The sequence below is a fragment of the Gallinula chloropus genome, assembly GCF_964237585.1.
Source record: "Gallinula chloropus genome assembly, chromosome: Z".
NCBI lineage: Eukaryota > Metazoa > Chordata > Aves > Gruiformes > Rallidae > Gallinula > Gallinula chloropus.
Genome location: NC_140089.1, coordinates 52,119,588 through 52,146,386, shown reverse-complemented (window position 1 = coordinate 52,146,386; position 26,799 = coordinate 52,119,588). Strand labels below are relative to the sequence as shown.

At 46.9% G+C, this 26,799-nt stretch overlaps 1 protein-coding gene across 2 annotated transcripts; it reads left to right on the top strand.

Moving 5' to 3' along the window:
* Nucleotides 1-15,263: 15,263 nt before the first annotated feature.
* Nucleotides 15,264-26,269, top strand: CHRNB3 (cholinergic receptor nicotinic beta 3 subunit; the record flags this gene model as incomplete). Of its 2 annotated transcripts, none has more annotated exons than XM_084278850.1 (6): nucleotides 15,264-15,306; nucleotides 18,450-18,601; nucleotides 19,845-19,889; nucleotides 23,619-23,728; nucleotides 23,944-24,826; nucleotides 26,135-26,269. In XM_084278850.1, the coding sequence occupies 6 exons, from the start codon at nucleotides 15,264-15,266 to the stop codon at nucleotides 26,267-26,269; spliced, it is 1,368 nt and encodes a 455-aa protein (XP_084134976.1). The 2 variants fall into 2 exon arrangements, with proteins under 2 accessions (XP_084134976.1, XP_084134977.1); XM_084278851.1 differs by lacking the exon at nucleotides 15,264-15,306 and adding an exon at nucleotides 16,181-16,239 and having other exon boundaries at nucleotides 18,466-18,601.
* Nucleotides 26,270-26,799: the final 530 nt, after the last annotated feature.

Here is a 26,799-nt window from a genome sequence, read left to right as displayed (position 1 = left end):
ATCTCCCTGTCTGAGACAGTTCAAACCCAGAGGCTTGTTTTATTGGGGGGGGGGAAAGAAAGAATGGCTAAATGCTTGGATTGCTGCTCATCAGGCCGAGGGAGTCCTGTGCCACTGCCTTTTTTTTCTCCTCTGCTGCCAGTTGCCGTCTTACATAACTAGTCACTAGCGTGATCCTAATAACCGTTGGCAACAAATTAATGAAACTGAGATTTCCAAGAAATCTTCTGTCTTGCTGAGATTTCATTTTCCTTCGTCGTGACGCAGGGTACAGGTGCCCCCGTGAAGGTTGAAGTTGTCGTCTTGTAGCTGAGGAGAGTGTAAAGCAAATCCCAGCCTGAATGTAGGGAGAAGGAAAGTGATGTAGTTGGGTGGGTAAAACTAAAACTGCAACTCTTTCTAAGCTCATGTTGAAAGACTTCTCCTCTTACATGCTAGAACCAGGCAGTTACTCTTTGTGGCCCGTGTGCTTTGTTTCTTTCCTGAGATGTGTTTTAGGTTTTAGAAATACAGGTTTGTCTGTTTCCCACCAGCTTACACCTTCACCAGGTGGCTTTGGCAGGGTGGAAAGGGATGTTCTGAGCTAGTGTCTGATTTTAACAACCAAAACCATATCTGCCAAAGCACGTGGATCCTTAGTCTGTCATGACTGAAAGTTCAGGTTTACACCACCTGCTGTTGTAGGCACAGCAGGTTATTTGCCATCCTGTAGCCATGATAATGATAATGATTGATTAATAAATGTGAAAAAGCAAAATAGGATACGCGATTCAAAAAGATGGTGGTGGTGATGATAGTAATTTCTACTACAGATTTTTCTTTGTGTCTGTTCAGTGCTTTCAATGGAAATTTTGTCCTCTGACAGAGATCTGTTGATAGAACTGCAGCATTCTGTTGTGCAAACTGGGCCTTACAGTGTTCTACAGACTTAAGGAGTTTAAAAGGGCACAGGAAAAAATGTGTTGTGAAGTTGTTTAATCCAGTATTAATAACTTGAAACAGCTCCCGAAGGAAATTTATTTTAAATATTCTTAAGTCAAAGAAAACACCAGTTACTCAGAAGGAAATCTTCAAGAACGTCTCTAGAGATTAGATACATTACATTGTCATAATTAAATCATTGCAGTAATTAAATCTCTTCACAGTCCTGCCACTATTAGTTCATTTTTCATTGAGTATCAAGCCTTTTATTGCCTGTTGTGCCAAATGATCTAGTGATCTTCCCGCAGCTGTCTCCTCCTGTTGTATAGGGAAAACAGGTTGCAAAGCCTGTGCTCACACTTTCCTGGAACCTCTGAAAAAGTTATGTCCTCCTGTGGTGCTGCAACCCCCACCCCTGTGCTGCTTTGCCATCCCAACACTTTGTTCTTGTCTTGGTTACAGGTGCAGTGAGTTGGGATGTCCTGAAACTTTCTTGTCTTGGTTTTAAGTGCAGCAAGTTGGGACAATCAGGCACTCCCCAACCACACCTGGAACTCCTGCCTCCTGGATTGTAGCCTCATCTGGGTGGTACCAAAATTACCTGGCAAGAATTATGACCTGAATGGGGAAAAAACATTGACCAGAGCAAATCATCTCACAACCCTATAAATAACGATCCCACAAGAGACCCTTTGGGCTCTCCAGGACCTCAGCAGGATGTGAGCCAGTGTCTCCCCCTACGCTGGGACACCTCGTAGGTAGGTTCTGTGAGAATTCAAAGTCTGCTGAGAAGGAAATGGGTTCAAAGATCGTCTGCTGGCAAATGCTGGCAGAGAAGTGAGTAATTCACCACAATTAGTAGAGAGAGAATCTGGCTCACAGGTTAACCTCTGTGCCTGTACCACTCTGTGTGATGTGATGTAGAAAACTGTCATAACAAATTCTATTTGATCACTTGGTTTTAAAAGGCTGATAATTGAGTGTCATTAAATACACAGTCTAATCTTGCAATTTACCATAAAGGTGTTAATAAATCTTAGATTGCTGCTATCTCAAAATTATGTAAAATCTCTGTGCAACAAATAGGCATAGTTGGAGAGTCCTAAAATCACAGTTTGTGACACCTCTGCATCCTAACTGGTTCTAGTTGTCAGAGGTCTTCTAGTTAGGAAGGAGCATTGAGAACACCGTGAGGTTGGTCTTTTGTTTTCTTAGTGGGGTTTTTTGGTTGGGTTGTTTTTTTTCTTTTTTGTTAACTCTGGGAGGACTTGAGCAAATTAGGTAGGCTTCTCATTTCCTTTCAGGTTTCACTGGATGTGAGTATTAAAGGTGGAGGGTCTGTGGCTATATTAGTCATCTACAGATGAACCAGCTCCTCAGTATTTGAGACTGTGAAGACATGTGGTTTCCTATTGGGAGATGTTCAGTTACCTGTGACAGATAACCCACAAACAGGAGGTCTTGCCTTCAGTAATGGTTTCTTCTTTCGTCTTGGGCTTATTTACAGCTCCCCAGCCAGAGTCCAGTACCTGCTGAGCAGGTTCTCATGGACATACTCATGACTTTGATTTAGTACAGTGATACAGCAATACACTGAAACCACAGGACAAGCACAGCAGGGAAACTGCAATATACAGTGGAATCACAGTAAAATCATACTGTACAAATTCCCATTACTCGTCTCTAAATGCTTGTCATCACGACACTGTGTAGCTAGTAAGAAATACACTGTGGGTTAAACCCAGCTCAAGCCAGTTACCCTCCTATAACTCTTTTGTGAGATGTTCAGTTTTAATAGTTTATATTGGGCTGAGTCACATACAGGCTCCCTTCCCATGCTGGTTTGGCTAGCTCAGGAAAACATCACTCTCAACTAAGTATTTCAGGGAAGGCTGTGTATGCAATCTAATGACTAAGTGATACAACTGTATACCCAAACCAAAGGTTACCATCCAGTTCCCCTTGTGTTGAAATCATTTCACCTTTCTTTGTGACAATCTGTTGTTTTACCTTACATTATCCCCTGAGCTCATCATTCTTGCCCATCTCCATATCTTGCTTTCTTCCATTGCAGGGTTCAGTCACACACCCCTACACCATCTCTTTTCAGGAGTGTCCTCACACGTGTGTTTTAGAGGAAGAAGTACACTGTTTTGGCTTCAGGCTTCAGTCTAGACCTGTGGCTCATGAAGGAAGGAATTTTAAGGTGTAGTACTTCTTTATGTTAAGGAGAAGGGATCTTATTCTGGGTCTGAGACATCCCAGGACTTCCACCTGTATTTTCAGGTTTAGCAGCTGACTCTGCAGAGAAGGAAGCTTCAGGGTACCCACTTTCACAGCTCAGTCCAGAGGTCTCACTCTGGTTTTTTTGTTTGGTTGGTGTTGGTTTTGGTTTCTTCTTTTCTTCTATCGATAGGATCAGAGTATTAATTCAGTAGGTCACTAATGTTGATGCTGCCATGTCCAGAGGAATGGCATCTGCATGCAATGAAAATCTGAGCAGAGATGGAGTGGCTCCCAAGCCGGCTGTGAGACACCAACAGGGAGTCTTCTGCTCTTGCTAGAGCACATGCCATGTGAGCTCAGGCCACAGAAGCTGGCCTTACTGATAAGTGTTTCCCTTTCTAATGTTCTAAGCTTGATCTACACATGCAGGCTTTTTTCATAGGTGTCCTGAGCTTGATAGTGTTTTATCAAGCGATTTTGTGGTGGCACTTTATCTGGGAGACTCCAGGAGTCACTGCCAGATGAATAAACATTTGCAGTGCTATGTCCAAGGGCTGAAAAGGGACCTCAAATTCTGCAGTCTGTGTGTACATTCAGTTCTTACCATCATTTCTCTCTTTCTGAGTCCTGGTGGGAAAATCTTTTTGTTAGTTTTCTTTTCGTTGCCTGACAAGGGACTGAAGTTGCTGAGACTTTATTTATGCATCCAGCTTGGTGAGGAACTGGGCAGGTTCTGCTCTGCAGGCACTACAGCATGGACATCCCTTGGTAGTAGATAATAGGAAACATGTCTTTGTCCCCAGGTAGCTATTTCAGCTTGAGGAACTCCAGTAATTTGGAAGGAATCTGTTTAAAATATGCACACACATGAACCACAGCTGTAATATCAATGGTTATATATTTCCTAAATACTGCCATCAGCTGACAAAATAGATTTCCTGGTGGTAACTTTTCAGCTAATTCTCTCTGTGTGTACATATATGTGTGTGTGTGTGTGTGTGTGTCTGTGTAACCTCTTTTACACTCAAGCAAGCGTAGTATGACATTATAGTTAATCTAATAGAATCACTTTGTTGATAACCATTCTTCCACCAGTATGGACATGTACCCCTTGGCCTGTCTGTTAAGGTTGTTACGACTTAAATTGTTTTTCTTCATGATATACCAGCTTAATATCTGTCAGATATTTAGCACATACGTAACTTCAGTGATGAGATGGAATTAAACTAATGTCTGCAAGTGGTGCTTTCTCCTGTTGCTCCTAGTGCTGCCTAGCAGACTGGATTCCTACACCAATTCAAAAAACAGCCTCCTTCAACACCTTTTACTCCTTTTGTCACAGGAGAAATCATAAGCTTAGACGTGCAACAGGTAACATTGGCATGGCTTGTTTTTCACAGTACAATCACCATAAATTCTTGAGAGCAAGCTGGCTACTGAACTTCTCATGTCTGTGATGAGATACGATTGTAGAAGACTTTTCTCCCCACTAGAAATCTTTCCTAATCTTGAATGTGATCTCATTTTCTCTGATGTTTTCTTGTGTGACATGCCTGTGTCCTCTACAGCATCGCACTTCTCTTTTTACCAAATATTTTTTGACCTTTTCTTACAGTACTTTCAGAATTTAAACATGTGCACTTCTTACTCCATTTAAACGTGCACTCCTTTTCTGATCTTTTATCCAATGAGGTGCTGATTCGCTCAGTTACAGAGCTTGTTGGCAACTGACACCAGGGTATTTGGAAGGTGTGCCAGTGAGTTTTTATTATGTACTGGTAACTTTTTACTGTTTCCTACTATAAAATGGGCCACAGAGGTGAAAATGCAAAATGCTGTTAGAACCAGCATTGTAATGAAAAGCATGCCTCAGCTGAAGCCTGCTTTGGGGTAATGGATGAATTTGGTCTGAGGAAAGAGGAGCCTTGCTTATTATTTCGATGGGGTTTACCCTCTGTGCTTTCAAGCAGGGCTTTTACATTTATTCTACTTATCTCTTGATCTCTATACAAGAAAAAGTATGAAGTATGTAAGAGGTTTAGAAGTGAGCTCAGTGATTCTCAGAGGAGCTGGGAGCTTTCTGAGCAGTGTCTTCACCGCTGCCATAACTTTTCTCCCACAGAAATCAACAGCAAAAGTCATGCCTGTGCTGAAATGCTGAAAGCCTAACTGAATATTTTGGGCAAAGTCTTGCCGAGTCCCACATGGCTGGGATTTCTCCTTTGTATTGCTGGAAATGGTACTGTATTCTGAGAATCACAGAATCAGAGGGGTTGGAAGGGACCTCGAGAGATCATCAGGTCCAACCCCCCTGCCAAAGCAGCTCCCCAGCTCATATTGCACAGAGAGGCATCCAGGTGGGTCTTGAATATCCCCAGAGAAGGAGACTCCACAACCCCCCTGGGCAGCCTGTCCCAGGGCTCTGTCACCCTCACTGGGAAAAAGTTGGTGTGGAACTTCCTGTGCTCCAACTTGCAGCCATTGCCCCTTGTCCTGTCCCCACAGACCACTGAAAAGGGGCTGGACATTTCCCCCTGCATCCCATACTTAAGAGATTTGTAAACATTGATTAGGTCCCCTCTTAGTCTTCTTTTCTCTAGGCTGAACAGTCCCAGCTCACTCAGCCTTTCCTCATGGGGGAGATGCTCCAGGCCCTTAATCATCTTTGTAGCCCTTCTCTGGACTCTCTCCAGGAGATCCCTGTCCTTTTTATACCAAGGAGCCCAGAACTGGACACAATACTCCAGGTGGGGCCTGACCAGGGCAGAGGAGAGGGGGAGGATCACTTCCTTTGACCTGCTTGCCACACTCCTCCTGATGCACCCCAGGATCCCATTGGCTCTCTGAGCCACCAGGGCACACTGCTGACTCAGGGCCAACCTGTCATCTACCGGGACCCCCAGGTTCTTCTCCACAGAAGATGTGTCAGACTCTGCTCCGCTGATCACCACTCTCTGAGCTCAGTCCAACAGCCAATTCTCAACCCACCTCACTGTCCACTCATCTATCCCATGCTCTCTCAGCTTTGCTATCAGGATGTCATGGGAGACAGTATCAAAAGCCTTGCTGAAATCAAGATAGATGACATCCACTGCTCTCCCTCCATCTACCCAGCCGGTGATGACACCATAGATGGCTATGAGGTTGGTCAAGCATGATGTTCCCTTGGTGAATCCATGCTGACTGCTCCTCATGAACTTCTTCTCTTACAATTGCTTGGAGATGGCATCCAGAACAAGCTGTTCCATCACCTTTCCAGGGACTGAGGTCAGACTGACAGGCCTGTAATTCCCTGGATCCTCCTTCCAGCCCTGGGTTACACCCCCTGGGTGTAACATCTGCCAGGCTCCAGTCAAGTGGAACTTCCCCAGTCTGCCAGGATTTCTGATAGATGATGGAAAGGGGTTTGGCTAGCACATCTGACAGTTCTCTCAGCACCCTCGGGTGGATTCCATCTGGCCCCGTTGACTTGTGGGTGTCTAACTGGCCAAGTAGGTCACTAAACAATTCCTCCTGAACCATGGGAGCTTTGTTATTCTTCCCCTCCCTGTCAGCCAGTTCCTGAGGATGAGTACTCAGGGAACATCCTACTTTACTATTAAAGACTGAGGTAAAGAAGGAATTAAGGACCTCAGCCTTGTCCTTATCCCTTGGCACTAACGTTCCCCCCGTGTCCAAGAAAGGTTGGAGAGTCTCCTTGACCCTCCTTTTACTGTTAATGTACCTGTAGAAGGACTTTTTATTATCTTTTACAGAACTGGCCAGTCTGATTAGCCCTTCTGACTTTCTCCCTACATCATCTCACTAAATTCCTGTAGTCGTCCCTAGACACCCGCCCCTTCTTCCAAAGGTCGTATTTTTCCCTCTTTTCCCAAAGATCTTCCTGGATCTCTCTACTCAGCCAAGCTGGCTTCCTTCCTCGCCAACTCCTCTTCCGACAGACTGGGACAGCCTGTTCTTGTGCTGTACTGATACAAGTGGTTATTCCTTCCCAAGGTGCAAGAGTCTACATTTGCTTTTGTTGAACCTCATCTGGTTTCTCCCTGCCCAGCTCTCCAGTCTGTCCAGGTCTTGCTGGATGGCAGCTCCTTCTTGAGGAGCAACCCACCCTCTTGGGCTCCTCTGCCCTCAAGGGCTGCCTTTGAAAAATCACCTGATGTTCATAATTTCATTTGTGCCTCTCAGAAATCTCAACCAGGTTTTGGTTTTTACATATTTATGAGAATGGCTGTGAACAACTTAAATATAACAAGCAAATAGCTGGAGGTAGGCAACACTTAAAACTAAGCACAAAGGTAGACTTTCAAGGGCACTCTATCTCCTTTTGAACTGAAGGACTGCTTCATATAATAACGTATTGTGGACAGGAAATGTCAGGCGTTTCTGTATGTGAAAGCTTGTTTCTGGGTCTACATTTAAGTATATTGTCTATTTGTGAGCCGGTGAAAATGGTAGCCCAAAATATGCCTCAGAAGTTCAAAATGACAGTCCTACACAATCTATCTCTTTGGTTCCTACCTGTGGACATTTCTGTCTAATCTTAAGAAACCTCTGGAAGGAATAAACATTATTCTTTTTAAATTTCATGAGCCCAAATGTTACAAACTCATCAGCACAGCAAGCTGGCATCTCTGGCTGGAAGGCTCACATCCTAGCTCAAAGCATCAGGAGGTGGTTACTCTTCAGAACAGCAGTGGACTGACTCAGACCCTGCTGTGACACGACTAGAGGAGGACTGAAGCGAGTCACAGGGAGCCATAAAATGAGTAACCTCTTGCAAACTCCCCCACCACTGTTCACCACCCATGGAGAGGCTAGCTTTACAATGCTGGTTAGGGTTTCCATTGTGACAGAGGTGAGGTCTGGCCTGCTGATGGCTGCTGACAGTGCTGTTTATGCTTTTTAAGCAGAGATAAATCAAAGTAAAATGGATGCACTCCGTAGGAGCTGCCCCATTCAGCTGAGGGTCCTGACTGCTACTTTAACGTTACCACTTTGTAAAATCCTTGGTTGTGATGTAACTGAGTGGGGGTACTTTGCTCTTGGACCTACAGCCTCCAAATTACGAGTCCAGGCTCGGTCCAGCCCAGGGCCCAGGCCTCCTTCTTTCTGGGCAAGGTTTGCAACAATTAGATACCATTAAAAGATGGGTGCATTGCAAACACCAGGGGTCTTGCTCACAGGAGGGTTGGGTCCTGTGTGGCTGAAGATGTGTGGTATTGACAGTGGCTCCAGCCACTGTTTGGAGGTTGGGTGTTTCTAAGCAGAGCAGGCTCGCTTTCCCGCTGCAGGACTTTACCACCTTCCCATTTGATGGGCACCTACAGAGTCAGGTGTGTAAAATCTCAGCAGGACAGTGCCTAAATGAGGTGGCTGTACTGCACTCAGGCTGTCTGGCAGCCAAACAGGGGATCTTTTAGCATTTCTGGCTCTGGTTTTGAGAGGGAGGGCATGTAAAGGGTGATGAGGCATGCTGCAGCTGAATGGCTGGCAGGGGAAATCTTCTGAAGAGCCCTCACGGTGACAGGAAATGGGCAGAACAAGTCTGGATCAACCAGAGAGTGGCCACCTTGGCACCCACATGAGGATTTAATGCCTGGTTGTTTGATTTCGGATTTTTTTTTCCTTTTTCTCCTATTCCCTTCTAACTCATTTCTGAAAACTGAAGATGAAGGCATATGTCCTGTAGCTCAGTGGCCCATGCTGATTAGCTGTGTTTCTCAGCCCCTGAGTTTTTGGGAGGCTGAGAGAATTGGTGCTGCTTCTGTGTTTTCTGCAGAAATAGTAGCTTTAAAAAAAAAAAAAAAATATTAAAAAAAGTAGAATAAGCCACAGCATGCAAAAATTTGAGTAAGAGGATAATTTTGAGTAAGAGTAATTTTGAGTAAGTGTTCACAAACCCCAATCTGATAAGGCTTTGTCTGCTTTCAGATCTGAATATATAATGTAGAATATTTTCCACAAAAAGCAACTCCTGATGCACGTGCTGAAAATGCACATGATGGAGAACTTGTTAATTGTGGAAATAACTGTCTTTCTGTAATCCAAACAGGTTGCAGGGGACATAGAGCAATGGAGTAAAATGCACAACAGCAATTGCATTTGATTTTACTGAAACATCATGAAAACAGCACCAGAACAACATCCAGCAATGTAATGATGACAGAGACAACAGAATACAGGCCTCCAACCATTCCTAGCAAATGTTACCTTTTCATCTTTTGGACAATAGTGGGTTATCATCTGCATCAAGATCTATTTCTATAGCTAAAAAGAAGCCTCCTCGTGCATGGATAATGTGGAACTGTAAATCAACCACTCTGCTAACTCAGGAGAAGATTATAAAGAGCAAATGCCCTCAAACACAGGCAGAAGCAGAGCTCACAGACCTTCTCCGATGTCTGACAAAGCACTTGATTTTGCTATGGTATCTCCAAAGGAATCCCCCAGCCTCCCACATCAGATACAGCAAAGCAAAACATGGCAGTGCCTCCAGAAGGAAGTCTGTCAGCTACCAGCATTCAGGCTGTGTGGCAGGACTATCACATCTGAAGAGAAGTGGATGAAATGAAAAAGCTGGCAGCTTATCGAGGCCATAGGACATGGCAGGAGTTGCCCTTTGGGTTTTACCATTACCAGACGCTTCTGTCATTCCCAGAGCAGTTGTCTTTCATACAGAATTTTCTCTCATGCCCTGCAAAGTCTTGGCCCTTGCTAATAGTTTTCTTACTCCTGAAGTCTTCCAAGCTTTGACATCCGAACAGCAAGTCCACGACAATGCAGGTAAAATTTGGGCTGCAAGGAAAGTTTACCAAAGAAGAGCAGAGCTTCATAAAATAGAAAGAAAAGCTGACAAAACAGCAGAGCTGAGACAGATCTTTGTTTACAGTTATAAACTCAGGCCAAACAGCCATGAAATTTATCTTATTTCAGAGCTAACTAGTGTCACCAAAATGCAGGAACTGACCACAGAGCCCCAAGACACTGTGCCACATCCTGAACGAGACCTCACTGTAAAGATAGAACTGAAAAAGAAAACCAAGTCTAACACAGAGGTCATCGCACCATCTGTGAGAAACATCAGTGTGCAGACAGTTGTGAAGAGCCTGTGCAACCCCAAAAGGTCCATCTCCCTACTTGTGTCCAGTCCCAATGGAGCAGTGGGAGGTTTTTACAGGGAAACGGGCAGCAGGCAGTTACATGGGCTGTACTGAGTCAGTAGGCACAGGGACTCAAAGCCATCTCCAGTCTGCTCTCAGCGGTGGGAATGGGAAGGAGGGCAGGGAGGAGTTCCTCGCAGTAGGAAAGCACCAAGGAAACACAGGACTGAAACAACTCTTGTTCTGCAAAACCTTGTCCAGGTATTTTCAGAGCCTGGTCACTGCTGGAAGGACTGTCCGACCGCAGCCTGAAAGTGAGGTCAGTTCTGGCAGCCTCCTCCAAGGGTTCCTGCCAGTCCTTTCCCAGCTTGCTGTGCTGACTGCCTGCTTGCTCCCCAGCTGGCACAAAGATCTTCCTTCCCTTGCCTACTGTGTGAAAGAGGTTAGATCTCTTGATGCAAGCTGCAGGTGTTGCCACACACAGGTCACAAGTGCAAAATTCTTGGGTATCTTTAGAGCTCGTTATCTAGCCCCAATTAAGAATCCAGCCCCAATTAACGCTAAGCAGAGTTCCAGCTACAAATGCATCATGGAAAGCGTGAGCTCTCACAGCTCCACGCGTTACGCTGGGCGCCCAGATAAAGCCCCCGCAGCGCGCAGTCTGCGTCGCCGCCCAAACAAGCCCGACGGACTCGCTCTGCCCGGGGCCCCGAACATCTGGCGCCGCTGGGCGCCTCCAGCGCTGCGCTGCCCGCGCTGCCCGCCCTGCCTGCGCTGCCTGTGCCGCCCGACCTGCCGGCGCTGCCCGTGCTGCCTGCGCGGCCCGCCCCGCCCGCGCTGCCTGCACTGCCGGCGCCGGCCAGGGAGGGGTGCTGGAGCCGCGCCGCAGAAAGCGGGAAGGCACGAAGGGGGCGGCCAAAAGGCCCCTCTCGGCCTGCGAGAGGGTAAAAACCCGGGAGGCAGGAGCACCGCGGAAGAGATGAAGGCCCGCGGGATGCGGCGCAACTCCCCGGGCGGGCAGCGGGTGCGCGGAGCAGGAGGAAGGGATGGAGGGAAAGCAGCCGGGGGGTGGGGGGGGGAGGCTGAGGCTGAGTGGGGTTGTGGTGGGTGGCGCCTGTAAGCAAGACGAGTGACAGGAGTGGGGGGGGGGGGGGGGTTTCAGGAGGCTTCAGGGTGCATGGGCAGGTGTTTGGATGGCTGCAAACTCTGTGTCCTCTGGCATGTGGAAGTGCCTGGTGCTGCAAAAGCTGCGGGCAAGCTGAAAGCAGCTCTTGCCTGGAGAAAGTGCATGTTTTAGGAAGCTGCCAATGGGGAGAGGCATCCACTGATGATGAGGACTGAAAGCAGAGAGGAACTGCTGGGGAAGTGTCAGGGCAAAGATGAAGCTCCAGGAGTACTGCCCTTTCCCACCCCGCTTTTGCTCCAGAAACTGTCCCTCACCACTTTGTGGCTGTTCACCTGCTGACTCCCTGTGTGATACGAGATGGGACAAAGACGACTCAGTCCTCCCTTGGGAGTTCTGGAGGGCCAGGCTCCATCCCAAATATTGGCATCCCAGGCATGCCTCCTGGTGTACCAACCCCAGGGACCATGGAAGCTGAGGTGAGTTGGGGAGGGAGAAGGCACATACACCTGGAAGGAGCCTCCTGCACTGTATCTGTTGCAACAGCCTCAGGTCTGCAGCCTCTTTTTTCTCCTCCCTGCAGCTAACCACCCTGGAGGCCCTGGAAACCTATCTCCAGTGTTTGGTTCTGGAAATGGGGCTCCTTGGTTCTGGTTTGCAGCATCTGACATCCGTGTCCTTCCTCCCCACCATCCTTCTCCTCTCAGCCCAGGTTCCCCACTCTCTGGTTGCCAGCTAACACTGCCACATCTCTCTGGAAAATGCATTTTCCTGGCTCAGCTGTGTGACATGTATGGGTAACACAGCTCGGCACTCTCCATCATAACATCAGGTTTCAGTCGCTCCTAATATTAACTGTGTTAATCAAACTGATGGATTTGTGCCTGTAGGTAGATTTCTCTTCCCCACCAGCCCTGGAGTTTCTTGTTGTCCAGAGTTTGAGGCCCAGTTCCAGCAGTGCTGCTACTCAGACAGCTTTCATCTTTTTGCAGCCTAGCATGGCAGCCTTATGTCAGTTACAGATCCCACAAAACCTGTGGAAAACCAAAGACAGGTTCTCAATAGAGAAGACTGAGTTTTTACCCAGAAGTTCACTTGCTGTGTCAGGGTGGATGCTCTCCATGCTTCCTGGCCCCGCTGATAAAAAAGGAGTATTCATTCATACCTCCCTTCCCAAAACGTTGGAGAACATAGCTGAACGCTGAAGCAGAAAGCAGCATCAACCATCAAACAGAATTTATTTCTCCAATACCTTCCTCTCATTGCCAGATAACTCTGGAAGCCAAAGACCAGGCAAGCCAGGTTCTTACCTCCTGTCACAAGCTAGGCATTGGGTGGAGGCAATGGCTAAGCAACTACCATGTAGTAGCAAAAACCCGACTGCTATAGCCATCTATCAGACTAACTTCACTACCTCTAGGCAGCAGGCTAAAGCCTCATGAAAACAAGTTCCTCTCCAGTCTGTGATACAGCATTGTTGAACGGAGCAGTGGCTGGATGCGGTCTCGGGCAGTAATCACCATCAGAGATGTCAACAGGCAAAGGGATGCAGCTGTGGTTCAGCAAAGATGGTGGATGAAGCCTGAGTGTCCTGAGCCTGCACAGGACCTGATGGAGAGCACAGGGTAATCTGCACTGAACATTTTTAAGGTTAGCTTTGTTGCAGAAAAATACATGAATGTGTTTCATTAACGTTCAATTCAACGTTATGGCTTGCCTGTGGTTCTGTTGGTACCACTCCAGCCACACATACACTGCTCTCTTCATGCCAGCTTAAAAAAAGGACCCTTACTGTGCACCCCAACAAATTATGTGCCTGTGTCTGGCCTGGATTTAATGGGTAAACTGAGCGATCCCGTACTGGCAGTAGCTGGTGACAAGAAGACAACTTCATTCAGATCAGGAAACCAGCTCCTCCTCCAGGCCTGGTAGGTGAACTAGAGGCAGAACTGAGGAGCTAACAAAGGCCCTTGCAGGTTTCCTGTGTGTAGTGCAGTGGCTGAAAAGGTAAATCCATCGGGCTGCTGCTGGTGGCCTGCCTGAGAGCTGCAGATGAAGCAGGATGCAAGTCCACAACAACGCGACTAAGGTGGTAGGACACTACAGGAACGTTACTTGTAGCAGCAATGTGACTTTGAACCACACTGAAATGACATGTTTTTTATTACAGGAAAGCTGAATAATCGGATATGGTTACAGCTGCCAGTTATCAGTCTCTGTGAGGGCCTCAGATAAGACAAATCTGCATCGCAGAGCTTATGACCATACCAAGATCTGGGTCACTGTAAGAAATAGGCCCAGCTGCTGCTGGAGGAAAGGAAACCAACCCAGGCTTCTTCTACAGAAGTCAGCAAGCAATTAAATGAACGTGTATCAGTGGATGAAGGTAAACTCTTGAGAATATGTGTGGTGGTTTGGCCTCAGCCAGTGCCTGAGCACCACGTGCTGCTCACTCCCAGAGAAGAAAGAGACACAGCCTCCATGGGGTGGGATAAGGACAGGTTACTGACAAAATCACTGTAACACTCACACCCAGTGATACCACAGAGTACCTGAGTGGCCTGACAGAGTGCTGCCTGACTTAAAGACCAACCCCATGCCCCAGCCATACTCAAGCTGCCCTGGAGACACCAAACCCCTGCCCCTCCCCAACCAGCACCTTTTATGGGAGAGTGATGTCAGGTGGTGAGGAAAACAACCAGGCTAACTCAGCTCACCTGGGCTGGCTGCCTGGGGAGGTTGACTCTGGCCTGGCCAGAACCAGGACAATATGTAAGATACCCACGAATGGTTTTGTCTGCAGCAAATGTGTGGGATTACTGTGACAGTATGGAGACAGAAAGGATAGCTGGAAAGAATCAAAGCAGGAAGAATTTCAGGTTTGAGTGCAAAGTGAAAGAATTTTGCGCTGGAATTTGAACAGTTCAGGTGAAAAGTTACTCTTTGGAGATGGCAAAGTGACTCTCATTTGGGAAGAAGAACAACAAGATCCTTAGGTCCCCTGGTAGAGAAGCATTGGAGGGACAGGGAAAGAGAAAGAGGAATCTGCGTCCCTTTTGGTATCAGTATTTTCTGTCGGCTTCTGAAAGGAGCCCAGTCCAAGGTGTGGCTGGGGAGGAGTGATACCTACAGAGCAACTGTCTAAATAATCACAGACCCCATCACTCTCATTGCTAAACACAAGGCCCTGGGGCAACATGCTTTGTTAAGATGTGCCAGTAGATAGTACTGTGCAAGCATTTCTGCGCTGTGTCTGTGATGTTTTATGCATGAGTGAGGAGACATAAATTTAGAAATTAGCCCTGTTTTCCCACCTATATCTTACTGTGTTTTCCTCCCTAAATCCATTTTATGGCTGTAAAACAGCAAGTGTGGTATGAAAAATGAATAAGTTGTTAGGTCTGTGGGGAGACTGCCTCTTGTTTTAGACCAACTGATACAGCTGGAACAAACAGACAATCTTTCAGGCATGTGATCTATCTTTGGGTCTGATTTGCAGCCTGGTTTGTTTTTTTTTTTTTTTTCTTTCCCCAGCTGTAACTGGCAGCATAATAAAAGACATTTCTCCTCCTTAAAAACCTTGACTCACTTCTACTCCTAGACTGCAGTTGCTATAACCACCCAGATACCACCACAGACAAATCAGTCAGAGTTTAGGACCCAGATCCTTGTTTTAGGCTTATGGGATGTGACAGCTGACTGAAAATCAATGAAGTGTGATTTACTGAGCGTCATAATGAGGCAGGATAAGGCTGGAAACGCACTGCTTGCCTTGCAGACTCAACTGCAAGCCTTGATTTTTAACTAGATGGTTTTAGTCCCCTACTAGGTTGAGACTGATTGGCTTATGAAAACAAAAGAACATGTTTAAAGGAAAAGCCATGGTGGAGCCCATGCTTTGCCTCATGCTCTTTGTGCTGTGTCTGAGCTGCTCAGGTAAGTGAGATTTCTTCTTCTTCCAAGACAAGCTGCAGATGTTCAAGATTTATCTTTTTTTTGCCAGCCAGTTTGCTGGGACAAGCCACCTTGGTCCTCTTCTTAACTCTGACTAGCAAAAGAGGGGTTCTGTCAGCTGCTAGCTTTGTGTTGCAACCACAAACAGTTTGGCAACAGGGTTTTAACAGCTTGGGAGGGTGGGGGGGAAGTGGTCGCTGGGTAGAAGTTAACAAAAAAAATCCTAAACTTGACTCCGGCTGTTAAAGGGATTTACGGGAGAAATCTCCATCACCAGGAGGAAAACTGAAATGCCTCAGGCAAACTGATGCAAAGCTAAGTGTCCTGTCTGTATTTCTTGGGGTGTTTTGCATGTTTGTTTAGTAGAGCCCCTGCCCCAGCACTCCTGGGGGGAACTGTTCCTGGCATAGACTGGAGAGAAATGGGAGCCTGGGGGAGAGGGGAGGTGGCAAACAGTGCTCGGTTGCTTGTGTGTGTGGTAACCTGCCAGGGAGCTCCCAAACTTCTGCCTTCTTTGCACACTGTACGGTAAATTCAAGGATGTATCTGTCCTACAGCCACTTCCCTGTTTTTTCAAAGGCAGTACTAGTTTTTTTTCAATGTTTTGTCCATGGCTTTATCTAACTTTCAGGCTGGGCTTGATCAAAGATGCTCTTAGGCTGTATTTCCCACTTGATGTGGCTTCCTTCTCATTAAAAACATCTGCTTTTAAACTGCCCTTGCAAGCACTGAGTCTGTCTTATGAGTGGACCAGTCTTACTCCTTCTGGTTTTCTCCTCTGTGAGACTTCTCAAGTGGTGTTCACACTTTTCTGTGGCTTCCCCAGCAACTGAGAATCAGCACATCCATCCCTGAAACCAGCTTTACCACCTCTCTGCTGTACCCTCTTGGAGCATTAGAGCCTTTGGACTTCACATGAGGTACAGGCTTTAAAAAGGCACTGTTCTCCTGTGAGGGGGGTCGTATACAGCCACAGACACCATGCCTGTGGGGTGTGTTGCTGTGTATGTGTGAGCAGGGTCTTATACTCAAATAAACCTGGAGCAATGTATTCCAGCATTAAGACAAAGCTAATTTTGATCTTGCATGCCTTGGGCTTTTTTTCTATTCAATGGCTTTCCCATTAAATACCCTGTTCTTAACAAGCCCCACTGGAAGGGAAAGCCAAAGGGCTGGGAATCAGTATCTCTGCAGAGACTGGTATGTGTCAGCAGACTGGGCCACTGAGGCTGTGGGCAGTGAGAGGGCAGAAATACATTCTTTCTCTTCATTTGGCAGTAGATGCAGTGCCTGTCTGGTATGTTGGGGCAGGCAACCCTGTTTTCTAGGACAGACCCCAGAGTCTGTGCCCATTTACTGTGGTGGAGCTGGGGTTAGCCCTGGCATGAGAATAAACCCTGGAGTGAGAAGGAGGGGCACTGCTTTGTCCTAGATTGTAATAACAGACCTCAAAGGACTGTGGCAAAGTGGGAAGACATGGAGTGGCTGCAGAGGCTGCTATAAACTGTGTTGACAGCTGCATGAACCCATCCCTGGCTATGGTGCAGAGCAGGTGGAAAGGAGCGTGAAAGCTCCCTCTGACCAGCTGGCCTCCACCTCCCCGGGGTTTGGTAACCTCACCACAGCTGCACATCCAACAAGAGGACAAGCACAGGCTGTGCTAGAACACCTGACAGTAATTGTTACACTGTAAGTGGCAATCAGTAGGCTTCAGAGTTTACAGTATCTCAAAGATGCTGTGGATGGAAGTGTAGGATGGCAGCGTGACTTTGACTTTTAGCCACCCTGGGAGAATCCTGACTGCATTATGGAACAATTTTGTCAATGGGAATCTCTGGCATGGAGGCAGGTTTTTGCTTCAGGCAGTCCTTTAGCTGTATTGCTTCCTGGCAGGCGTCCCCCTGCCCACAGCCTCACACAGACCCCACTGAGGGAGAGGAGGCTGTATGGCCTGTCTCACCCTGGAGATGGGCAGCAGCTGCTGGGGGAGAGGACATGGGCAGGGTCAGTGGTTTGTGTATCCTCCATGGTACCTTTGACAAAAGGAAATCCTCATCCTTGGATGCTGTCTGTGTGCACAAGGGAATGATGTTCCCAATATGATGTTCATATTGGGACATCAGCATCACAGAGAGGGGCTGGCATCTGGCAGAGGATGGAGGGGGAGGGTCAAACTGCCCCTTCCCCTTTCACAGTAGCAGGAGAAAGGGGGCGCGTGGTGGTAGGGACCAAGGGAGTCACAGGTCTTGCAGGTACAGATCATGATGGCTCTATGGTTGGTTGCTGAAAGCCCTGGCCTTGGCCTCGTCATCCAGCTCTTCAAACTGCCATCTGAGTTCCTTTGACTTTCTGTTCCACCTGCACCCTGACTGGGAGAATTCAGCTTTCTCAGGGATTTGCTGCTATCCCCTAGTTAAGCCCAGAAGGAGGGATTAATTTCCAAGCACTGCGTGAGGCTCCTCAGATCTGGCTTACACGCCTTGTAGCTTCCACTGAGGAAATGCCACCACCCCCATCCTTGTGCAGGGCAGCGCCTGTCTCAAAGAGGCCATGGAAACCACACAAGTGCAAATGAAATCTCCAAGCCTCGAGATACCCACCATGTATTTCTGACATTCATAGCTGCAAGCCAAACAGCCAGGGATTGCCCCACAGCGACCAGATCTCCCCTGTGGTCCCAGCTCTCTGTGGTACGCTGCAGGTATCTGAGAAAACAGAACTCTTTCTCAGGGTGGCATTTCTCAGGCTGGGTATTTACTACCAAGAATGAAAGAGCTGATGCTCTGAACTTGTGTATCTTCTAAAGAACAATAGGGAAGAAAGGCTGGGCAAGTATGTTGACACAAGACCAAAAGGCCACAGAAAAGAGAAACCTAGTACAAAATCATCACTGCTCTGGCCTGATGATTATTTTTCACATGTGAGTTGGGTTTGGTCCATTTTTCCTTCCCCTCTCCCTGCTGTGGCTCTTCTGAAAGTCTGTGCATCTTGATTTGTACAGATTCTGCTGACAAGAGCTGCGCAGAGGTGAATTTGTCTCACGGTGTCACTTCACCTCACTTCTGGTCGTGCTGTTCCCTGTGTCTTGTTTTCTAGCATGCCCCCCACTCTGTCACTTTTTCCAGATGCGGCTTCCTTCAGTTCAGTTGCTGAAAATGAGGATGCACTCCTCAAGCACCTATTTCAAGGCTATCAGAAATGGGTCCGCCCCGTGGAAAACTCCAATGACACTATCAAAGTCCTTTTTGGATTAAAGATATCACAGCTTGTGGATGTGGTAAGTGTTGCGTTGGACTTGGTAAAACCTCCCCTCTTACACAGACCCTCATGAATCCACTTGGGAGGGCTGCATGAAATGCAAAGTGAGAGTCAGGAAGACAAAACACTGAGTGGGATGTGGTGCTGATGATGTGATCTCCCACCCCATGCACAGCACAGGCTGTAGGACTCGTTTGTCTTGTGGCAGACCTTAAGGTCCTTTTTTCCCCGGCTGTTCTCAGTGAATAATGAGTCATTGAATCAGGTATGAATCAAACAATCCATGCCAGACAGTCCCTGACACACGTGTTTGCGATTTAATGATGAGGCAGCTGCAGGACAAGGGTGAGGAAGGTCAGAGTTGGTTGGACATTTTTCACTCTCTTCAAGCTCATGCCCAGGACAAAGGCAGCTCCCATCTTGATGCAGCTGGCCACTCAGGTAAGACACTAGAGGCAAAGCGGACAATCCCATGTTTTTATCCATGTGGAAAGATTCCCTTCTCTTTCCCCTCTGTCACTACATGGGACAGTGGAATTTGCATAAGGCCCAGAGGTACTGAAGCCTCAAAAAAACAGAATCAAAACTCAATAGCCTTGGTGGCAATTGAGCAGATGTTCTTTGATGCAATGCTGGGCAGCCCAGGGGATCGCTACTCCTAATGTGTACGCAGCTCTGCAATAAAGGATACCTGCTTAATTGTCACTAAGGCTTCAGTTTGGCACCCCAGATTGGACCCTCTCTGCTCAGCTGCAGGATCCTGTAAGGATTGAGGGATTTGGTACACACACAACAGTGTGCATCTTGTTGCATCTCCCAGCCCTTGGCAGTGCCACCTTGTGCTGTGGAAGGTGGACTCTTACTTTATGCTTGATTTAAATACTCAGGACAATGTTTCAGCTTGTATCTTCCCAAACTCACTCCAGCCTGAACAGCACGATGAGCTCACAGCCATATGTGTCCTGACCCCACTTGCTTGTGGAGCCCTGCTGCCTTCCTGCTCTTTGGCATCTGATTCCTTCAGGCTGCTGTGAAATACCAAGCTTCCATTTTCCAGCCTCAGGAGCTCTTAGTGAGAGCAGGGACAACACCTAGAAATCAGTTCTCCTCCCCCAACTGAAGACTGAAGAGCTCAGGCCTGTGGGGCAGCAGGACCATATGGATCTCCTCTGCTTAGCACAGGGTTGGACTCAGCAGTCATAGGGTCTGTTTCAGCTGGCTTTTTTTGGTATTACAATCCTCTCTTCCTTGTGTCACCCTAGGATGAGAAGAATCAGCTGATGACAACCAACGTGTGGCTGAAGCAGGTAAATTGGACAAAATCAGACCTCCCCTTTCAGAGTGGGGCTGCCCTGCAGTCATCCCCTTTCATGATGCCGTGTGTCCAGACAAAAGCAGCACCATGATTCCCTTCCAAAAGGTTTGCTTCGCTCCTCTCACTTCAGCAAATACATAACGGGGCAGAAAGGCAGGCAGGTGGGCCTTTAGGCTACTCTCTTCTCCTGGCCTGCACCCCAGCTGTGCTCTCATGCCAGCTGTATTTCTGGGAAGCAACATCTTCTGATACTGCAGTGGCTGGTCCTGGGATGCTGGGTATGCCCCAGGAGAGTATCCTGTCTCAGACTTAAAGGTCACGCAAGTACTGTCTTTCTTGCTGAGTGGCACCTGGGATAGGTTTCTTCTGCGGCATAAGAGAAAGAGAAGATCGGTATATTAGCCCCCCAAATTAAAATCTGTGACAATCAGATCTCTCTAACTTGCTTCTGGAAGTGATGATGATTTACACAAAGGGAGGAAAGGTGCAAGTAGAACACTTAGGTCTCCTCCTTTGCTCCTGAAGAACACTGCATTTGGTTTAGATTACATTGCACCAGTTTATTGACCTTGTGACAATTATTTTAAGTCTCTCAGCCATATGAGTATCTATAAACATGTCAGCTGATCCTAGGCAGAGGACATAAAACCCAGACTGTACTTGAAATGCAGCCATGGGAAGAGGTTTCCAGGAGTGGCTGGGCTGGAAGAGGAGTAATGCAGCTCAGTTTCTGTTCTCAGTCTGGTACCTGTAGTGCTCCAATGAGTGTGAGCTGCTGGGTGTAGCAAAACCCCTAAAGGCTGTATGGGCAATATATGCAAAGATGGTCTTTCTCTTGAAGAGAGAGAACAGACTTTCCCTCACTACAGGGAGGAGAAGAATTTCCCCTTTTACTGGGGAAATTTGTCGCTGATCCAAATCCAGCTTCTGAGATCCTTCCCTGACAGAGCTGCTGTGCTACATTTCCCACCTTCAGCTGCAATGACAGAGCCCCTCAGGAGCCTATCTTTGCTTCCTTGCTTGCTTTGAGTAGCCTCTTGGATTGGTAGCAGATATTCCTTCTCCATCTGAAGGGCTGAGAACATCAAGGCCCAAATGAAATGCAAGGGGAACAGGAAATATGTGAGACACAGGCTCTGATTTTCACACATGCAGATGCCTCCAGGAGATCAGGCTGAGCACTAAATACCCGTGGTCTGGCCCAGGTGTCCTGCTTTGGGAGTCACACATTCCCAAAGGCTTCATGTGAACTAGTGCCACGTACAATCCAGTGCTTGGGGGATTATTAGAGGGGATAAGCAAAACAGCTGGGAAAAGAATCTGTAAAACTAAGCAATATTATATATTTTTCTTTTGGGTAAGGAAATGTGAAAAAGAATAAAGCAAACCAGAACAACAATGTTGCAGTCCCTGACCTTTTGCAGTAGCCAGCAAGGTCAGGGAAGTTTGGTTGTCACCCTGGGTATGAGAGGTTGAGGGGGAAATCACAATCAGAGTCTGGCTTTTCTTAAGTGAGCAAATCTTAAATCCAAGGGGTTTCTGTTCTCTTTTTTTTTTTTTTCCTTCAAAAAAACAGGTCCTCAAAATGGTGGGACTTGATGATGTGTATGAAGCAGACACACAAGGTGTAAAGGAACTTTTAGTGGTTGCTAAGGTCTCAAGTTCAGGCAACCTATAGAGTCTACTAGCAAGGGTCGGGAATCTAGAACCAGTGTTTTGTGGTCCACTTGCTGTGTGTTAACCCAAGTGGCAGCCCAGAGACAGGAATTTTTGCAAAACTGGAAGGAGGAGAGAGCAATGGGAGGGTCTTGAGCACCTTACAGGAGCAGAAACAGCCCTTTGCATTTGCTGCTACAGTTCACACGAGCTTATCCCATGGGTGATTCCCGTCTTACACCGCTCATCTCCGAAGTCTGCACACAGTCTATTTTCTGCTCTAGTAAGGAGACACGCAACCATTTGCCTTGCAGACATGAAAGAGCACTTTAACTGCAAGAGAAATCAATGCAGGGAGGCGGGGAGGGAGAGGTATTGCAGATGCAGCAAATAACCCAGGCTGAGAGGCTGCTTCAGTTTGACTCCAGAGGGATGATTGTACCTCCAGGAGACTCATGAGGTATTTGCTTCTGTTGTGTTCGTGCAGGTTATGAGCTCACTGAGTCAGCTGCTGCTGTCAGTCCTGACTATCCCCTTGCATAAGAACTATGTTTTCAGCCTAAGGTCCCTTGAACCCAGTGCAGGAGGTGTCAGGAGACATGTGAGTCTGTGCCCATCTAACCACTCAGGGTGCTGGAAACGTGGTAGATACCCATCCACAGAGAAAAGTTCACACTAGAAGTGGTCTCTCTTGCCGAGGCTAAGAGCAGCAATGACCCCTCCTCTCTTTCCACACCTGAACAGATTCCATCCCTCCTTCAGCAGCCAGAGAAGCCAAGGGTGGAGGGCCATGTCTGATAGCTGATGCCAGCCTTCTGACAGTTCAGAGAGTGAGTCCATATCTCTTCTGGTGCAGGTCGTGGGGCCATTAATGCTGCCATGGTACCACTGGCAACTGCTTCCTCTGCCTGTGCCTTGAGCCAGATTATAGGAGGAGTCTACCAGCCACCTGCTCATGACCTTGGGCCCCATTCCTTCCTTGTACCTGGAGGAGGAAGACATTTGTTCTTGGTCTCTGTGTTTCTGTGTCTACTGAGGCTCTGGGTCGCAATCACGCTGTAAAGGACTGGAATAACAAGTGTCTATAGGTACAGCTCTGAAAAACCAAAGAAGTAAGAGGGGAACAATACAGTGGGAGTACAAGAAGAGAGTATCACTTTGGGTTTGTCCTTAAGTCATGGAGGAAATTGCCTAGAGAAGGCTGAGACCCACACATCCCTGGGGACCTCTTAGCAGTGGACCTTAATGGAAAGTGGTTGATCATCTGCTTCTTGGTCCCAACCACAGTCTACAGCTCTTGCTTCCTCTTGCTGCTATTCCTGTGGGCAAGTAAAAACCCCCATCAATAATGAATGGGGATCTGAGAGCTGCTTTTCCAATCCGACTCTGTGGAAACCTTCATGTTGCAAGAGCTAGTTTGCTAGGATCTCCCCACCTGAAAAATGAAAAGAGAAAATATGTTCTGGAGTTCAGCATGATATAAATGGACAGGACTTTCTGCTGCTTTTTTATGGTGTTATCTCTTCAGGATTGTAAACAAATGCTTTGCAATACTTTCATATTATTTTCCTCCAATAGCATAGAGGACTTTATGATGCAAGAACAACGATTTGGTCTGCAGAAGACAGTGTACCATATTTAGTGTTGTATCCTGTTCACTTAAAAAAATCCAGGTCTCTAGTGAAAAGTAAGTACATGACACTGCTCTGTCACTTGTAATAGTAGCACTCATACCAGCTGGTTCCTCTGTGGGGACAGTGCCAGACAAAACCACGATGACCTGGCTCTCAGAGGGAAGGAGAGGTGCCATAAGCAAGTGAAGTAGCTCATTCCTTCAGGTGGGCAGGTGTGGGGAGTGAAGTGAGAGTGGCCTACCTGTGGCTGGAGGGACAGTGTTTGTGGGGATTAACACCTCCCAGCTATGCCATCGTCTCTGCAGCTGAGCAGTCTTACACCAAGCTCTGCCCCTTGTGCTCATCACTGAGATCCCTCTGAGGCATATGGTGGGAGGAGGAATGAGGCTGTGCTGCATCACTGGGCAGAGGACTCTGCTGGCTTGTTACAGGAATGGATCGACCACAAGCTTTCCTGGAATCCAGAGGAATATGGTGGGATCACCGCCATCCGTGTCCCTTCTGAATCCCTGTGGCTTCCCGACATTGTTTTGTTTGAAAAGTGAGTAGCACAGCTCCTCTGGGCTTAGGACAGAGGCTGGGCATGGCCTGCCAGCTGTCATGAAGTCTGTATGTGTTGTCAGAAGGCTGCTTCTTTAGGCAGTATGAATGTTGGCTTCCCTTGTGCTCCAAGGGAAGCAGAACTGTGAGGGGGCAGGACTGGGGTGAGCAGAGGAGTCTTTAACTTGGTACTGTTTCTTCCTGTCTAACTCCCAGTGCTGATGGACGTTTTGAAGGCTCCCTGATGACCAAAGTCATAGTGAAGTACAATGGACTGGTGACCTGGACGCCTCCAGCCAGTTATAAGAGCTCCTGCACGATGGATGTGACCTTCTTCCCCTTCGACAGGCAAAACTGCTCCATGAAGTTTGGGTCATGGACATACGATGGCAGTATGGTGGACTTGATTTTAGTGGATGAAAATGTAGACAGGAAGGACTTCTTTGACAACGGGGAGTGGGAAATCTTAAATGCCAAAGGTATGAAAGGCAACAGGAAAGATGGACTGTATTCTTACCCATTTGTCACTTATTCCTTTGTGTTGAGACGCCTTCCGCTGTTCTACACGCTTTTTTTAATAATCCCTTGCCTGGGATTGTCATTTCTAACTGTCCTCGTGTTTTACTTGCCCTCAGATGAAGGAGAAAAGCTGTCACTGTCTACATCAGTTCTAGTCTCCCTCACTGTTTTCCTTTTAGTGATTGAGGAAATAATCCCTTCTTCTTCCAAAGTCATCCCTCTGATTGGCGAGTATCTGCTGTTCATCATGATTTTTGTGACCCTCTCTATCATTGTCACTGTGTTTGTTATCAACGTCCACCACCGCTCCTCAGCCACTTACCATCCCATGGCTCCCTGGGTTAAAAGGCTCTTCCTCCAGAAGTTGCCTCGGCTGCTCTGCATGAAGGGCCACGTAGACCGTTACTCCTTCTCAGACACTGAAGAAAAGGAAACTACCTTGAAATCAAAGCTCCAAGGGAAGCAGAAACACAAGCAAGCAAAAGATGGAGAGAAAATTGTTATTGCCTTTCTGGAAAAGGCAGCTGACTCCATTCGGTACATTTCCAGGCATGTTAAAAAGGAGCATTTCATCAGACAGGTAGGTGAAGGGAGGACAAGGAGTCACCACAGTGTCCTTGACAGCAATGGCTTTCAAGATCTTAACATTTTTTGCATGCCTTTCCCTGCTGTTATGAGAGACATGTCCTGGGAGCTTCCTCTGCTTGTTAAATAATAGGATTTCTGGGAAAATGCATTTCTTCAAGGAGAACTGTATTGTGCTGTGAGAGTCCCTGCTTCTCACAGATGCAGGAAGCCAGAGCAGATTCTCCTGGAGGAATTCATGTTTTGGGACTATTTGAATAACCTTGTCCTGCTTAAGTTTGGGATAAACATGAATCTAAAAAACATCTGAATTGTCACATGCTCTGAAACTGTATCTTTCACAACAGCTAAAGGCAGGCTCTACAGCAGTTGCCTGGTCTTGGTCTTGGTCTCCTGGTGACGACACAAGGTGTAGCTGCCCTTAGTTTTCTCCCGAATTTCATGACTTCAGATTAGTCTGTAAATACCAGCTTTCTTCTCTTCCCAACAATCCACCTGGCTGCTAAAATGGCAGATTACTGTGTGCATGAACAATGCATCTCATGTGAAGCTAGGGACAGCAGAGCAATGCACCTAGCAGCATATGGAAAGAGGAATAATTGCTGTTAGCACTCTCCTAGAAAAAGCCAGGATTGTGTTCAAACTGTGCTAAGAAGACTCTAGCAGAAAGATGAATACTAAATATAACACGCAGCATGTGAGCATATAGTCTCCATGACTAAGCCTTCTGTTTGAAGCTGAAAGATGATAATAATATTAATAAATAATTTTAAAAGTCCCTTGAATTGCCTTTATAAATAGCTCTTTTGTGTGTGCAGGGTTGTGCCAGTACTCAGAATGCAAAATCCCTCTCCTGAACGCACACAGCCTGAGCCAGCAGAGCACTTAAGCCATCGCAAGCCAGTGGGACCACTTGTACTGAAACCAGCGCCTGCTTCAAAGCGCTTTGCTAGAGTCAAGTCCTGGCACTTCAAGGGAAATGCAGTTCTGTAAAAAGAAACCCAGTTCATTACGAAACCATCTTACAGCTTGAGCCTGTAAACTTTCACATATGCGCTTAGCTAAAAGGTTTTGGACGGGCTGAAAGAATTCTCATTACCCTGTGTGCAAAACTATGGAATCGTGCTGATTGTCTTGCAGCTATGGGTGCTGAAAAGGTGATCCATGTCAGTTGTGGGATACAGCACATGACAAAATCCTAATGTTAAAAACATGGTTTTTTTCCAGCTGAAATCGTGTAACAATATCAAGAAGGTACGAGGGTCATTACTGTTCCTGCTTTTTCTCCCTCTTTTCTTCCCAGGTTGTCCAAGACTGGAAATTTGTAGCTCAAGTCCTGGATCGGATCTTCCTGTGGTTATTTCTGGTGGTGTCAGTGATGGGTTCGGTTCTCATCTTCACCCCTGCATTACGGATGTGGCTGAACAGCGCCTTGTAGAAAATGCTCCCACAGTAGCATACAGCAAGTACAATGCCAAGGGGTGGTGACCAGCCTTTGAGCTTAGCCTCTGTTGGGTGGGAAGATGGGAAGCTACTGCAAGGTGATGGTATAGCAGTCATTGACTGGTGCTTTCTATCTTCACAGAGAGAAAATATGAAGAAACTATAAAACTTGACTAGTTACAGATTTAGCTGAGATCAGAGAAGGATTTGGTGCACAGCGGAGTCCTAAAGTGGAATTGCACAACTGGGTTATAAGTAATTTAGTAGTAGCTTGGTTATATTACAGTAAAACAAAGCTTATTAGTTAAAATTTAAAATAGTACTTCTGGCACAATGATTATTCTTAAAAGGCAGATATGTCAATTAAAATGCTACTTTATAAAATAAGCTGTAGTAGGAACACAACTCAGTCCTCAATTTACCTACATTTCCAAGCAAAACCCCCAAAGTCCCTGTAGATCATTTTGTGCACATGTCAGAACAGGTGGTAGCACAGCATCTGCACCAGGGAAAGTACAAAACGCC